The sequence below is a fragment of the Megalobrama amblycephala genome, linkage group LG17, assembly GCF_018812025.1.
Source record: "Megalobrama amblycephala isolate DHTTF-2021 linkage group LG17, ASM1881202v1, whole genome shotgun sequence".
NCBI lineage: Eukaryota > Metazoa > Chordata > Actinopteri > Cypriniformes > Xenocyprididae > Megalobrama > Megalobrama amblycephala.
Window position 1 is genome coordinate 39,586,469 of NC_063060.1, and position 15,630 is coordinate 39,602,098.

The 15,630-nt window shown below is 35.8% G+C and overlaps 1 pseudogene and 3 gene segments (V, D, J or C); all 4 read left to right on the forward strand.

Moving 5' to 3' along the window:
* Nucleotides 1-4,197: 4,197 nt before the first annotated feature.
* On the forward strand, nt 4,198-5,104 carry LOC125251751. The segment is given in 2 exon segments: nt 4,198-4,397; nt 4,660-5,104. Coding segments are annotated over 2 exon segments (420 nt in total).
* Nucleotides 5,105-5,338: 234 nt separating this feature from the next.
* Nucleotides 5,339-8,159, forward strand: LOC125251753. The segment is given in 2 exon segments: nt 5,339-5,735; nt 5,915-8,159. Coding segments are annotated over 2 exon segments (408 nt in total).
* A 605-nt stretch (nt 8,160-8,764) lies between these two features.
* Nucleotides 8,765-10,474, forward strand: LOC125251766. The segment is given in 2 exon segments: nt 8,765-9,411; nt 9,569-10,474. Coding segments are annotated over 2 exon segments (345 nt in total).
* Nucleotides 10,475-10,912: 438 nt separating this feature from the next.
* Nucleotides 10,913-12,714, forward strand: LOC125251746 (annotated as a pseudogene).
* Nucleotides 12,715-15,630: the final 2,916 nt, after the last annotated feature.

Genomic DNA, 15,630 nt, shown 5'->3' on the forward strand with positions numbered 1-15,630 from the left:
CTATAGTTGTTGAGGGTAATATAAACAAATTACCCAAATACTATAGTTTTCTACAACTATAGGGTATATTACTACAATATACACTAGAGTTTACTGTAGTAAAAACTAAAGTAGCCTATACAGTATTTATTACAGTTTATCAGTTCATCATAGTTAATACACTGTATACTGAAGCATTCATTAACAAAGTGTTGTAAGTAGTATAATGTATACAGTATACTACACTTTACTATAGTATGGTCCAAAACACTATAGTATTTACTAGTATTATGCAAGTGAGTTAAACTTTATTTATTGACTGATTGATTGCATTATTATTATTATTATATGTCCTTATTAGATACTATATTAACTTGATTTATTATTTTTATGGAGCTGTAGCTGCTGAGGAAAAATGAGAACACATAGTAGTTCACCGCTACATTATCATTATACTTCCACTAAACAGTATCTGCTTACCCATGATAGTATACAAAAACAACAACAAAAAACGAAATATGTCTTAGATATAAAGATTTCTAAATTGGGTTTCGGGGGTATGATCATTCATACTGTGTACTGTATCTTAACTTTAACTGCAACCTTTCAACAGAGTGAAATGCTGAAACCATTTTATACTGTATTTAATGGAAAATATATTAACCTGATAATATATTAAACTGACAAAGAATGATAACAAAAAGCTTACACAACAACTCTTGCTGATATGAACAAGTGATGTATCTTTCATCCAAAGCCACATGAAGCAATTCTGGATTTAGAATCATAGTTACAACTATTTAATTGACACTTTTGACATTTCTGTAGTTCTCAGAACTGATATAATTTTGGCTGGGTAAACAGATACTGTTTAGTGGAAGTATAGTGGTAATGTAGCGGTGAACTACAGCAAATATAATGTGTTCTCTTATTTCCCCAGCAGCTACAGCTCCATAAAAATAATAATAAATCAAGTTAATGTATATGGTAGGCCATATTATAATAATAATGCAATCAATCAGTTAATAAATAAAGTTTAACTCACTTGCATCTGGTCCATTGATGAAGCCATGTCTAATCGTTTTACAACAGACGTCCAATCAAAACAGACTTCTGGAAAAACTGAATTGACCAATGACATTTGAGCTTACACTGAAATAAGTAAAGTCCCGCCCCACGACTGACAAAAATCAAAAGTGTTCGCGCGAGCGAAATAGAAGATTGAGCGCGAGTGTGGGGAATGATGACGCGCGTGCTGCGAATATTGTCCGAGCACGCGAGGGCTTGATCTGCGCGCAGATGAGATGTCATGCGCGCGCGCGGGTTTAAAATGAGCTTGCGGGCTCCCGTTTCCTCGCGTGCAGATCTGTTATCCTCTCGCGGAAGTGATTTACTGCGCGCGCAAGCATCAATTGTGCGCTCGGTCATTAATGGCATTAAAATGCCGCCATAGAATCCACATGATATTGACTACTGTCCCATGACAATAACATGCATACTGTATAATTTAAGTGTGTAAAGTGCATGTCATCCACTCATCACTATGTTTCAGTTTTACATATGCTAAAGTTATCTTTAATCTGCATATTATTATTTTTTTAACCTGAATGAGCAGATCTGACATTTATTAGACTAAGGGCCCTATCTTGCACCCAGCGCAATTGACTTTGTACACCGACGCATGTGTCATTCCTATTTTGCACCCGCGCAAAGCGCGCTTTTCCCTCCACAGACGCACGTCGCTAAACTAGTGAATGAACTTGCGCTCCCTGGGCGGTTCAGTATGGGAAGCCAAACACACCAAAAGTGGTACGAGGCAGCGGGGTGTTACAAAGCTCGCGCCGCGCTGACATGTCATCTGCGCGGATCAATGGACCGAGCCGCGCGACCGACTCGTCAGCGCAGCGCGGACGTGTTTTCTAGCGCCTCCCAATGGGCAGCGCGGCGCGCGCTAATCTCATCCAATAGTATCCAGCTGCAGACCCGCAGCACCACAGTTTCAGAACCGCAGTTTCATGATGTCTACAGTATTTAACAACAATACTTTTAAATAAAGTCATTTTTCTGTTCATATAGGCCTAATATGCATAAGATATCATGATGTACAAAGAGCAAAATTTTAAAACAGCCTATATGTTAATGTCAATGAATGGATACAAACACAGTCGTGTATAGGCTACTGCGAGAATAGGCCACAACTACGCCGTTTTTATTTTTAAATTATTTTCTCCACGTTTTAAATAGGCTAATACAATGACACAGAGTTTGAGAAGATTTATTTATTTATTTATTTTATTAATTCAAACATATATTAATACATGTGTAACATTTGACTGTATATTTGATCGTATTATTTCCTTCATGTTCAAATTGTTACACATAATACTTACATTATGTAACGTAGGCTATTTAATGTCAAATAAAAATAACCATTAAAAAAAAAAAGCCTTGAACAAGTAAAACGTGTGCTGAAAACAAATAGGATATAAAACATTTCTAAAATAATAGGATTAAAACATATTTAAACTGCTCATAATAAAATAAAAACAAGCAAAAAACAAATAATCATCTTAAAACACTTAAAGATTATAAGCCCATATCATGGCATTTCTGCAGAAAACCCTGTCTTTTCATCCCTGAAAACAAAATGAATAAGTTTTATTAATATTTATTTAATATTAACACGATACATATCTTTGACAAATGCAAAAAAATCTTTAATGATAAAATGTAAATGATTCAGTAGCCTAGCAGACACTTAGTAATACAAATGCTTAGTAATATAAATATATAAATATAAATTCGTTCACCACATCATGACAGAAATATCATACACTCACCATATACACCTTCTGATGTCTCATTGGCTTAAATGCATGTTTCACTTGTTCAAGGATTTGGAATGATTAAATACATGTAGGCTTATATTTTGACATTAAATGCCCTTAAATGCCTCTGTGTCTTTATACTATTTGTCAGACGTTCACAACATGAACATAAGGAAATAATATCACATACAGTCAAGGGAGACATTTTACTATATGGTTACACATTTATTAATATATTTTCAAAATTATATGGTTAAAAGTATTTGTTCACAGTTTATACAAATTAGTTCATGCCTTAACAAAACATAGTTTGCATTATCGATTAACTTGGTAATTAAAACTCCTCTTTGTACATCATGATATCTTATGCATATTAGGCCTATATGAACAGAAAAATGACTTTATTTAAAAGTATTGTTGTTAAATACTGTAGACATCATGAAACTGCGGTTCTGAAACTGTGGTGCTGCGGGTCTGCAGCTGGATACTATTGGATGAGATTAGCTCGCGCCGCGCTGCCCATTGGGTGGCGCTAGAAACACGTCCGCGCTGCGCTGACGAGTCGGTCGCGCGGCTCGGTCCATTGATCCGCGCAGATGACATGTCAGCGCGGCGCGAGCTTTGTAACACCCCGCTGCCTCGTACCACTTTTGGTGTGTTTGGCTTCCTATAGTTCAGCGCAAAAAAGGAGGTGTGTTCAGGCGCATTGCCCGCGCATTGCTATTTTAAGGAGCTGAAAATAGACTGCGCCATAGACCAACTCAAACCTGGTCTAAAGTCAATGGCGCAATATTTTTTTGTTAGAGCGCGTTGGTAGAAACTGCGCCTCTGGGCACGTCCACAGTGCGCGTTGACTTTGCTTATTACACACAGGGATGCGCATCACACAAACATGCCAAATATTAAAAACAAAAGGATTACAGTGTAAAAGAATATTATTGTGTAGGCTACATAAATATAAAAATGTAATGATGAATAGTCATTGCGTGTATTAGAATTAGGCTACCTATTTTCAATTCAGCCTATTACTACTTATAATGATGAATGAAATTGGCTAATTAATTGAACAATCGTGCCAATACACACACATATATATTAACTGACTCATCGCGTGTATGCCATGTAAATAGCAATCCGCCATGGCGCGAGCGCATCTCGCTCTTAAAGGGAATGGGAGATGACACTCTGATTGGTTTATTTCACGTTACGCCCAAACCACACCTATGAATAATGAAGCTAATTCAGACCAACCCATTTTAGATTTGCGCCGGGCGCAAGAGCCATTTATCCCGCCGGGAAAATAGCAACAGCGCCGAGACCCGCCCACAAAGTTACTTGCGCTTCGCGCTTTGACACTTGCGTTTCAGATCGTTAAAATAGGGCCCTAAATGTACTGTTTGGTTTTAAAATGTGTGTATATAATATGAGTTTTTTTGGCATCAAACTTACAGAGGATGAAAGAGGAGGAGTTTAACATCTCAGATGATCTTGTTAGTTTTGCTAGACTGTCACAAAGCTCAGTCCTGCTGCAGTGAACACACACATGTACAATGATACTTCATTCAGTCATTCTGATCTCTGTCTTCGCATGTAAGTGCATTTATGTATGTTTTGCATGCATTTGTAATTTCTAATTTGAGAATATATATATTTTTCAAATAATTTTCTCATCTTAAATGCTAAATGAGCTTTTTTATTTAATTGAAAATGCAATGACAAAGTAACATTAATATATCATATCAATTAATATAATTGTTAATATAATTAAACTATTAATTGATTCAAATCACTTTAATCAATTTCAAAACTAAAACTATTTGAAAGTTAAAAGTTGTTATTTTGCGCTTTTCAGGTGTGAGTTTTGGAGATGAAATCACACCAGACAGCACTGAAGAGTCTGCTGCAGAGGGTTCAACTCTTACATTATCCTGCAGTTATTCATCTGCAGATTCACTTCTCTGGTACCGTCAGTATCCCGGATCAGCTCCTCAATATCTTGTGCTTAAAATAGAGAGTGTGAAAGAGTCTGCAACATCTGAGGTAGATTCCAGAATCTCTACTCAGACCAGAAAAGAAAAACAAGCCACAAAAGAGATCAAACGTGTGGATCTGATCATCTCCTCTGCTGCAGTATCAGACTCTGCTCTGTATTACTGTGCTCTGACGCCCACAGTCACAGGAAACACAAGATCACTGTACAAAAACCTGACACAGCTGAAGGTGTACAAATAATTTCCTTCCATAAATCCATCTGAATTAAAGGTAGATTATGATTTATGATTTCACACTATATAACTACCCTGACAGCAACATAATGTCGGCCCAGGGTATATGAGGGTGAAAGCTATCAGCAGTGGCATGATAGATTATGATTTTTTTTTTTTTTTAAATGAACTTAATTGACACAATACGTACACGGTGTACTCTTATGTTCTGAAAAACACTGACTAATTGTTGTTTTAAATACAATTTAATTTGCTTTTTGTGTAAGCTACGGTGACTGTACAAGACCATAAAATTAATACCTAGTACCATAAACTGCATCTCTATTCATGCTGTATTCACATCTAAACAAAGCCTCTCTGCCGATAATTACAGGTTTATGAGATCTACAGTACTGTAACAACCAAAGTTTGAGGAATTAATCCAGATCACATTCTGTTTGAGTTCTGAACATTTTTCTTGTACAAGTCAGTAAGTAACCACAAGAGGGTGCTATGAGCTACAGCATATGAATAGTGATGACACTGTGGACTATGAAACAGATCTGATCTGCTCTTTCATTTAGATCTCTGGAGGAGGGAGGGTTTAAAGCTTTGACATCTGATGTGATCTTGATAAGTGTCTGTAAGAGAAGTCTGTTCAACAGAACATAAGGAACAAACACAATGATGCTCCATTCTTTTATTCTGCTTTCTGCACTTGCATGTAAGTATTAAAATATTTTGAGTATTGCATGTATGTATTCTGAGCAGCCAGAATTGCTAATTTCTGCTCAAAATGAAGTATTGTACATTGTACACTATACTGTATTTTGTGTTTGTACATCTAAAATGACTGATTTAATTTAAACATCAGTTCAGTAAAGATTTGATCTACTTTTGCAGATGCAACACATGGAAATGAAATTAAACCAACAAAAACAGAGGAGTTCAGTGTCGAGGGTTCAAGTGTTACATTATCCTGCAGTTATTCATCTGCATTAACTCTTTACTGGTACCGTCAGTATCCCGGATCAGCTCCTCAATTCCTTGTGCTCATCTCAGACGGTGCAAAAGATGGTCGGAAGTCTGATGTAGATTCTAGATTCACTACTGAGATCAGAAAAGAAAAGGAAAACCATGTGGATCTGATCATCTCCTCTGCTGCAGTATCAGACTCTGCTCTGTATTACTGTGCTCTGGAGCCCACAGTCACAGGAAACACAAGATCACTGTACAAAAACCTGCTTCTGCTCAGAGTGAGGAATCAATGATCTTCTACAGTTCGGGAGAAATGGGACCGTTAATCTTGAATTTTACCCAGAGTATACCAAGTAGCATCTTGCCCATTCAAAGAAGCATTTTGAGCATTATGAAATGCAAATGCATTATTATTTAAAGTGAAAAAGTGTTTGTATAAAACACTATTTGCATGTACAAAAAATGTCCAATGTAAAATCAAGTCACACCTTCAGAAATAATGACCCGCCCTCATGAATCTTTTTGTTTTTATGTGGAGTGAAACATCAGTTACTGTATTATCACAAATAGCTTGGTTTATTAAAATGAGTCAAAATCTGCTAAAGCGGTAAAAATGGAACAACAGCTTTAAAAAATTTATTTTTTTTTATTGTTATTTACAACAGGATCTGCATTTTCATAGGTTTAAATACAGTATTTTTGATATAAGAGACGAAAAAAACAACTTTTTGCATCAAAATCACTCTGTTCCTGGTTAAAAAAAGAACTTGCGTTTCAAAAGTCAAATAGGTTGCGACAGCTGAACGTTACAGTTTTGGCAAGCCAAACAGTCTCTGAGTAAAATGATTTATTATTCATATACATTTAAGCCACAAAATAAACTTAATTCTGTAAAATAATTACTGACTGTAAAGCAAGTGCAAATTAAAGTGTATAACTGATAATCAGTGTTGATGGAGACCTGTGGCTTCACTGTATTTCCTCAACTGATTGCAAACAGCATGATTTCACAGTTATGTTTTTTTCACCAGGTGTGTTCAGCCTGAAGCAGCTCTGGACAGAACGATCAGTGTACGACACCAAAGTACAGAGAGAGTGATTAGAGAGCAGACGGCTCAGTGAATGCTTTTGAATCGCTCTCGCTGTACTTTGGTGTCATTTACCGATCGGTCTGTCCAGCGCTGCTTCAAGTCGAACACACCTATTGTCGTGTTTAGTTTCTAGTCTTAGTTTTTATTGTCTGTATTTGCTTGTATTCGATTCATTCATTAGTTGTCGTTTCTCATTAGTTCTCACCTGTTCCCTGTTTTTTTTTGATTGCCATCCTCTTGTGTATATTAGCCCTCTGTGTCTTGAGTTCATTGTCTTGTGTTAAAGTTATGTGTATGCTGTCGTTCTTTGTGTTTATATTATTATTGTTTATCCTGCATCACACATCATCCTTAGATTTAACAACATACAACCCGTGACACGTGACTTTTTTGAAAAGTTTCTGGATAGTAAAGGCAATTCTGAAATAAACAGGGCAAATGAGACCCCAATCCCATAAAAGTGCAGATGGGAGTGGAAATTTTGTGGGTGATTTACTGACAATGCACAAATTAAAGAACACAGACGCAGCCATTTCAAGCACAAAATGGGTTGAGACATGCTTTTTTCAGCATTAAATATTAGTACAAATGCCAGTATATTGACAAATGCAAACCTTAGTAAATCATGTTGCATGATTTATTTAAAAATTCTCCCTGCATAAATATTGCATCTGAAAGGAAAACTCCTAAAAATTCATATGTAATGAGGTCAGCTGCAAAAATAACTTTCCATGTCTTTTCATCGCTAATTTTTCACTGCATGTCTTTAGTAAATCCTGACAGTTTTTAACAGGTTTTTGCACTGGTGCAAGCTGTTAGTAAATCTGGCCCTGAGGCTTTATATAAAAAAAAGTGTGTCTGTATGTCCACTAATATAAAATGTAAACATAAGGTGTTCAAGTGTTAGAAATACATGATTTCACCACTAGGAGGCAGCATCACTTAAAGTGTCATCAGCAGTGTGTCATGTGAGGACCTAGAGCTACTTGAAGACTTGAAATATCAAGAGAAGAGCAGCAGAGAGGAAACAGAGAGCTTCAGTAAAGATACAGAGACACATTCATTGAATATATGTTAAAATAATCTCTTTATCTCAGCAATGCAAAAACTGATTATTATTACACTTTTCCTCACAACACGGGACTTTGGTAAGAAAGACAATCACACTTCAGTATCTGTTTTTACTTAAGTTAAAGTAATAAATATATGTAAATTATAAATTGTTAAATATTTTCCAGTGTGCTGGGGACAAGACAGAGTTGAACAGCCTTACAGAGAAATGACTGCAAATGAACAAGATCAAGTTACTCTCCTGTGCAATTATTCTACCACAACTACAAATGCATATCTCTACTGGTACAAACAGCTACCAAACAGATCACCAGCATTTATTCTGAGTAAATTTTCCTTTGGGAAAGGATCTACTGAGGATGAATTTAAAGACAGATTTAATGCAACATTGGACTCCACATCAAGATCAGTTCCTCTGATGATCCAGGATGTGTGTGTGTCTGACTCTGCTGTGTATTACTGTGCTCTGAAGCCCACTGTGACTCAAACACACTCAACACTCACACAAAAACATGAAATAGATGATAACTTGTGTTCAGAACTGCCTCTGGATCAGCATTCATTCTCTGCAGTGAATCCGGGATTCAGATTTTAATTTAAATCTTGAAATAAACACTTTGAAAAAAACCCCGAGAAGTTTTATAATAAAAAATATTTATTATAGGACTATTTTTAAGCTAATCAATTTTGTGATATTGATTATCATTATACTCTTTTTCTATTTAATTCTGCTCTTACACCTCTTCTAGATCATTACTATTTTGGTCATGATAAACATTTGTATCATAGACGTGGACATATCACAAACAATAAACAAACATTTAAGATTAAATGACAAAAATAAAAGAATAAACATTAGTTGCTGGCAGCATGAAAATATGTAATGTAGACTGTCCAGCTCAGCAAATTTAAGAAGAATGTATCATTCCTCAAATTATTATATAATGATGAACCTTATGAAGAATCTAAAACTTCCCAGAGAATATTCTCAACATTTCAGGCAATAAACATATTTCATGTTGTCTATATCTCAGAAGGACAGAAAAGATGGTAGCATTTACTTATTATTTTGACAAAGAAAAATTTATACTAAAATTATTGTAAAAGGCCTAGACAGAGAGACAGACATCATGTGACAGTGAGCAGGAAGTTCATGTGTGTCTTTACGTCCTTCAGTGTCTCACACACAGTGCAGCAAAGAACTGCTGATCTGATTCAACATGGACAGATGCTTTCTGCTCATTGTGATTATGGGAACAGGTACAGTAATTATACAGTAAATGATGAAACAGTGGAAGTTGGAAAACAATGATTTAACAATCTTACTAATTTTTACTGCATTGTGTTGTGTTTGAAATGTTTTTGGTCATTCTTGCTATGACAAATAATTTTTTGTTATTCTGTTTATTGTTCACAGGTTTGGTGACTGGAGACAATATTGAGCCAGATAAAGAGAAAAATGTTACCACTAAAGAAACAGAAACTGTCAAGCTGAGCTGCTCATATAGTACAACCAGCAATAATGTTCGGCTTTACTGGTACAGACAATATCCACATGCAGAACCTTTATTTTTAACATATAGAGGAGCTCGATCACTGAGTGCTGCAGACAGCTCTGATGATCGGTTTCAGTCGACTACATCACGAACATCCACTGAACTCACTATTACTGATGTACGTCTGTCAGATTCAGCTCTCTATTATTGTGCTCTAAGAGTTTAAGCCCAGTGATACAAAACATGAAACACGTCGTACAAAAACCTGAAGCTCTTTTCACTTTAAACCGATCTTGTGAAAACCACAATCAAAACCACAATCTATCCAGCCCCAAATGTAATAAAATATGTGCTAACACCTGTGTGAAGAGATTACAAGGCATAAAAGACAAACAGAAACATTAAAAGATTAAAAGCATAAAAACGTTAAAAGCATAAAAAAATATTGTTTCATTAATTTCTGTGAACGCAACATCAAATTAACTTACATTTAGTCAGCAAATTCCTCTACTTTAAATTAAAGTTAGGCCTGATACTTTTAACCTTCAAAATTAAACTTTTGAGAGTGTACAGTAAATGTTGAAAATTGTGTATTTTACAAAAAAAGATTAAAATCCAAAAGTGAAAACCAGTTCTGCTTCAAGGGTTTTCTGTTTGTATTTTAATGTAATTGCAGAAACTGGCCACACTGTGGCAGAATTGAAGTCTATTATTCTATCAAGCTCCTCCTACATGTGTTTAACCTGTGCAAACATATAGTCACATACAGTGAAATCTAAACTCAGGCTGGCTCATGTTCATCATCATCATAACTCACTAATATCACGTTTGCAGTTTTATATGCTTGTATGTAAACTATGTTAATCTGGCTGAAGAGTTTACTTCTATTGGCTGCAGTTCTAGGTAAAGTAACTTTGATTTTAAATTGTATTATTCCTTTATTATCTTTACATGAAAACTGATTTGTTTCTTTCCTTTTATATTTCCTGACAGAGTGCAGCACACAAGATTCTGTTAATCAGCCAACAAGAGTTCAAACAGCGTCTGAACATGACGTGGTCACACTTCACTGCACTTACAGCACCAGTGACCAATACCCTTATCTTTACTGGTACCAGCAGAAAACCAATGGATTCCCAGTTTACATGCTCCGTAAACTCTCAACTGGATCAAGCAGCAGTGAAAAAGAATTTGAGGAAAGATTTCATGCAGATCTCAACAAATCCTCAAGCTCAGTTCCTCTGATGATCCAGGATGTGTGTGTGTCTGACTCTGCTGTTTACTACTGTGCTCTGCAGCCCACAGTCACAGGAAACACAAGAACACTGTACAAAAACCTGATACACAATATCGCATCTTTACAGTACATTAAACACATTCGGCTCCCCTGTCTGTAAGTCACATTCACTCTAAAAATTAATTTCACTATATGAAATTAAATGCAAATCTTGTGTTTAAGTCTGGACCTTTACTGATATTAGTGATGACATTAAAGACGGTACTCTGTCTTTCTAACATTTTATGAGGAAAACGTGTTCAAAAAGATGATAGTGATGAAATGATTTTTAGATGCACTCGCTTTTCCCAGATGGTGAGGAAGGAGGAGCTTAATGTGTATCTGATGTATTTTGCTGAACCTGACAGAGACTTTCATCAGATCATTCAAGCTGAGACTGTAAGCACACATACAATGATCCTCCATTCAGTTATTCTGTTCTCTGCTTTAGCATGTAAGTACCATCAAATCAATGCTGTCCTTTATTATTACAATACAGATGCCATGTAATTTTAATTAAATATATGGTCTTATTTGTGGGCTTAATATATTAAAATGTACTATAAGTGACTGAAAAACTGGTCACATTTTATAAGTCTTGTAATATTTGCGCCTTTGAGACTAAAAACTAACTTTTCACTTTTCTTTGCAGGTGCCAGTAATGGAGACACGATTACACCAGACAAAAGACAAGAGTTTGCTGTCGAGGGTTCAAATGTTATATTATCCTGCAGTTATTCTTCTGCATGGTCTTTACTTTGGTACCGTCAGTATCCCGGATCAGGTCCTGAATTGCTTGTGCTCATCTCAGACAGTAAAAAAGAAGTTCAGCCATCTGATAGATCAACGATTCACAAGTAAGATCAGAAAAGAAAATCAAAACCATGTGGATCTGATCATCTCCTCTGCTGCAGTATCAGACTCTGCTCTGTATTACTGTGCTCTGGTGCCCACAGTCACAGGAAACACAAGAACACTGTACAAAAACCTGCTTCTGCTCAGAGTGAGGAATCAATGGTCTCTACAGTTCAGGAGAAATGGGACCCTTAAATCTTGAATTATACACAGACCTCTCTATCTACAGTAGAAGCATCTTGACCATTCTAAGCAACCACATGATACACAAATGCATGATTATTCAAGGCAGAAAAGTGTTAGTTTTTAGGCACACCTTTATATAACTTTTACCTTAACACTGCAAAAAAACAAACAACAAAACATGCAAGCAGTGAGTAATGGCTTTACGATATACACACAGAATACACAAAGTAGAGAGAAATAAAGCATGTGTTCAAAAATATTTTAGTCTAATTTACTAATTTTACATGGTTTCCAAAATAACACATTTTAAGTCATTTCAAAATTGTCCACAAGGGGTCAGCATGTGACATGATACTGTATGACAGAGTGAGAAAGAGAGAAAGAAGTTTTTGAGAGCACCATTGAGTGAATTTCAGATCTTTTCCCTCAGAGATCAACTATGTTTAGCTGGACTTTGATTTCTCTGTGTCTCACAGCAGCTCATTATGATGGTAAGCACATTTTGTTTCTGTACACTCACAGAAAAGAGTTTACTTTCATTTAGGTTATTAAATGTTTGAGTTTACTTTGCAAATCATTCATGTTAATGACTTAATTTTCTATCTATTTTTCCAGTGTCTTTGGGACAGGACAGAGTTGAACAGTCTTCAAGAGAAATGACTGCAAGTGAAGGAGATCAAGTTATTTTAAGGTGTAATTATACTACAACTGATACAAATCTGTATCTCTTCTGGTACAAACAGCTACCAAACAAATCATTAACATTCATTCTAAATAAATATACATTTGGTGAATTAACTACTGAGTCAGATCGTAAGTTTAGATTTTCTGCAACATTGCCCACATGGAAAAAACCTATATAAACATATATGTTTCAATATAGGTTTTGATATAGGTTTTACATATATGTGACATATATAAAATTGGCCGTTTTCCTATATTATATGTACACATAATATAGGAAAACGGCCAATTTTATATATGTCACATATATTAAAAACCTATATCAAACCTATATTGAAACATATATGTTTATATAGGTTTTTTCCATGTGGGACCAATTTCACGTGTTCGTGTAGCGGTGTGTTTTCTGCGTTGTGTCGTAATCAAAGACAGACTGCGAAAAATCTTGCCATCAGGTCCTCACTTTATTCTGTATAACACAAATGGCAATATATGAGGACTTGTGCAGCATACAAACAGCATGTGGCAGCAACGCACAACGCTGAGAAAGAGAGATATTAAAAGTAACTTAAGTAAAGAAAAATAATCAACGAAACATCTGAATGTACATCACAGAGGGGTTTTGGATTACAATCATACAAATATATCATGTGAATTCAGCTGTTACATGAAACATGGCCTTAATTGAATCACCGCAAAAACTTTGTGCGACCTACCGCTGTGATGTCTCATGCAGACTGGGAAGCAGCAAAGTAGAGTTGTGACGTTCGCGAACGAACCGATTCTTTTGAACGGCTCATAAACATGAACGATGGGAGCCGAGTCGCGGCTGGAGGGGAGCCGTTCTTTCTGTCGTTCTTTTTTCCTATGCGTGTTTCACACAGATGCACACAAATGAGCTCCTCCGCGAGACAGAACAGTTATAGGGGGAGGGGCGCACCCAGCGCAGGCCAACCCTTTATAGCGTGATGATATTAGTTATTAGTTGTGCACGCATCCTTCACGTGAGTACTCCAGTGGAAAAAAAGCCCACTTTGTTATTGTTCATTGACTTGAAGGGGCTGATGTCCTATTTGCAAAGTTTGCAGTAGTAATAGTATGTAGTATGTAGACATTTCCATTTTATTTATTCTAATTTTATCTACTTTAAATATTTTTTGTTTTCTATCAAAATTTTCTTGTGTGGAAGTGTTTGTAGTAAAAGCTGTTTTGCACAGAAATTCATTGCAGCCGGCTTTGTTTTTGATGTTTATTTGTGAGTAGGTATTGTATGAATAACATAAGTCAACGTAGCTTTACACACACACACACACACTTTGTACTAAAGGTAAATCCAAAATAGTGATGTCACTGTCTAAGCAAAGGGATTTGTGCAACCCTATGGAATATAGTCCACACATGACAAATGAGGTAATAATCAATATTTCAGAATAATTCAAACTCAGATATTGGTGTGTGATATCCGAGTTTTAATTATTTGACTACAAATCTCACCTCATCATTCCTCCCAGTGATTATTTCCAGGATAAACTGAGATGCCCCCAAGCTGGCTTCTTAAAACTGACTAAATATTTAAAAAGAGCCAAAAGAGCCGTTCTTTTGAACGGCTCTTTGAAAGGAACGGATCGCGAAGATCCGGATCCCCTCAAAGAGCCATAAATCCCATCACTACAGCAAAGTGCGTCAACACCCCAAGTCAGCATGGCGGCAGGAAACCCCAAATATGGTCATGGCAAGTGGAATCACAAAATAATTGTCTAAATACATAACTGCTACATTCGCACATACATAAGTTCTTGCATAATTTTTTTCGTTAATTCTTAGTTTTTGCCTTGATAATAGAAAATATGAGCTAGGCATCATGTATGACAGTCAAAAATGAGATATGAGCTACAAAATGACCAGATCCTGCCATTAGCTATATAGAAGACATATCTTGTATGTATAGGGCATATATATGGATATGAAGAAGCAATACAGGAGACCTATATTTCCTGTATATGCACATATATGCACCTCAATTTTGCCTATATGTGGCATATATACACATATATGCAGTATATATACGCATATATGCAGCATATATATAGCATATATGCAGTATATATGCGCATATATGCAGCATATATATAGCATATATGCAGTATATATGCGCATATATGCAGCATATATATTATCATATATGTGCATATATGCAGCATATATGTACATATACACTGCATATAGGTTTCATATATGCGCATATATCCACATATAGGTTCTTTCCATGTGGGTGAACTCCATATCAAGATCAGTTCCTCTGAAGATCCAGGATCTGCGTGTGTCTGACTCTGCTGTGTATTACTGTGCTCTGAGGACCACTGAGACAAAACTGAAGTCAAAACACATACACAAACACACTGACATAATGTGACTGTGGTGAAAGCATTTTTGACATTTAAAAACTGTAATAAAATCATCATGAACTACATTATGATCATGCAGTCACTATTACATTGATTACATGATTTATTTTAATTGAATAATTTCAATATTTTAATCATCCAATGTTTTCTTGATTAAAAGGCTGTGCACAGTAAAACTGATCTTGAACATGAACAACTGTACTATTTTTTTTATGCTCAACACTGATGGACAGATAAATAGTTTCAAATGATGGTTCGCTGTTGTGAGCCGAGTCCAAAATAACGTTCAAAATGTGACTGTAATGAAAGAAAATCAATCACTAAATACTCAAAATATTTTAAAGGATTAGTTCCCCTTAAAATGAAAATTAGCCCAAGCTTTACTCACCCTCAGGCCATCCTTGGTGTAACTGACTTTCTGATGAACACAATCGGAGAAATATCAATAAATATCCTGTTGTGTCAATTACACTTTTTTCATAACTTGAATACAGAAGGTGTCGGATCGACGTAGGTGTTTTGAACTGTGAGAGTTTTACACTTTCTTCAAAGTTTGAATACGGATGGTGGAAGCAAG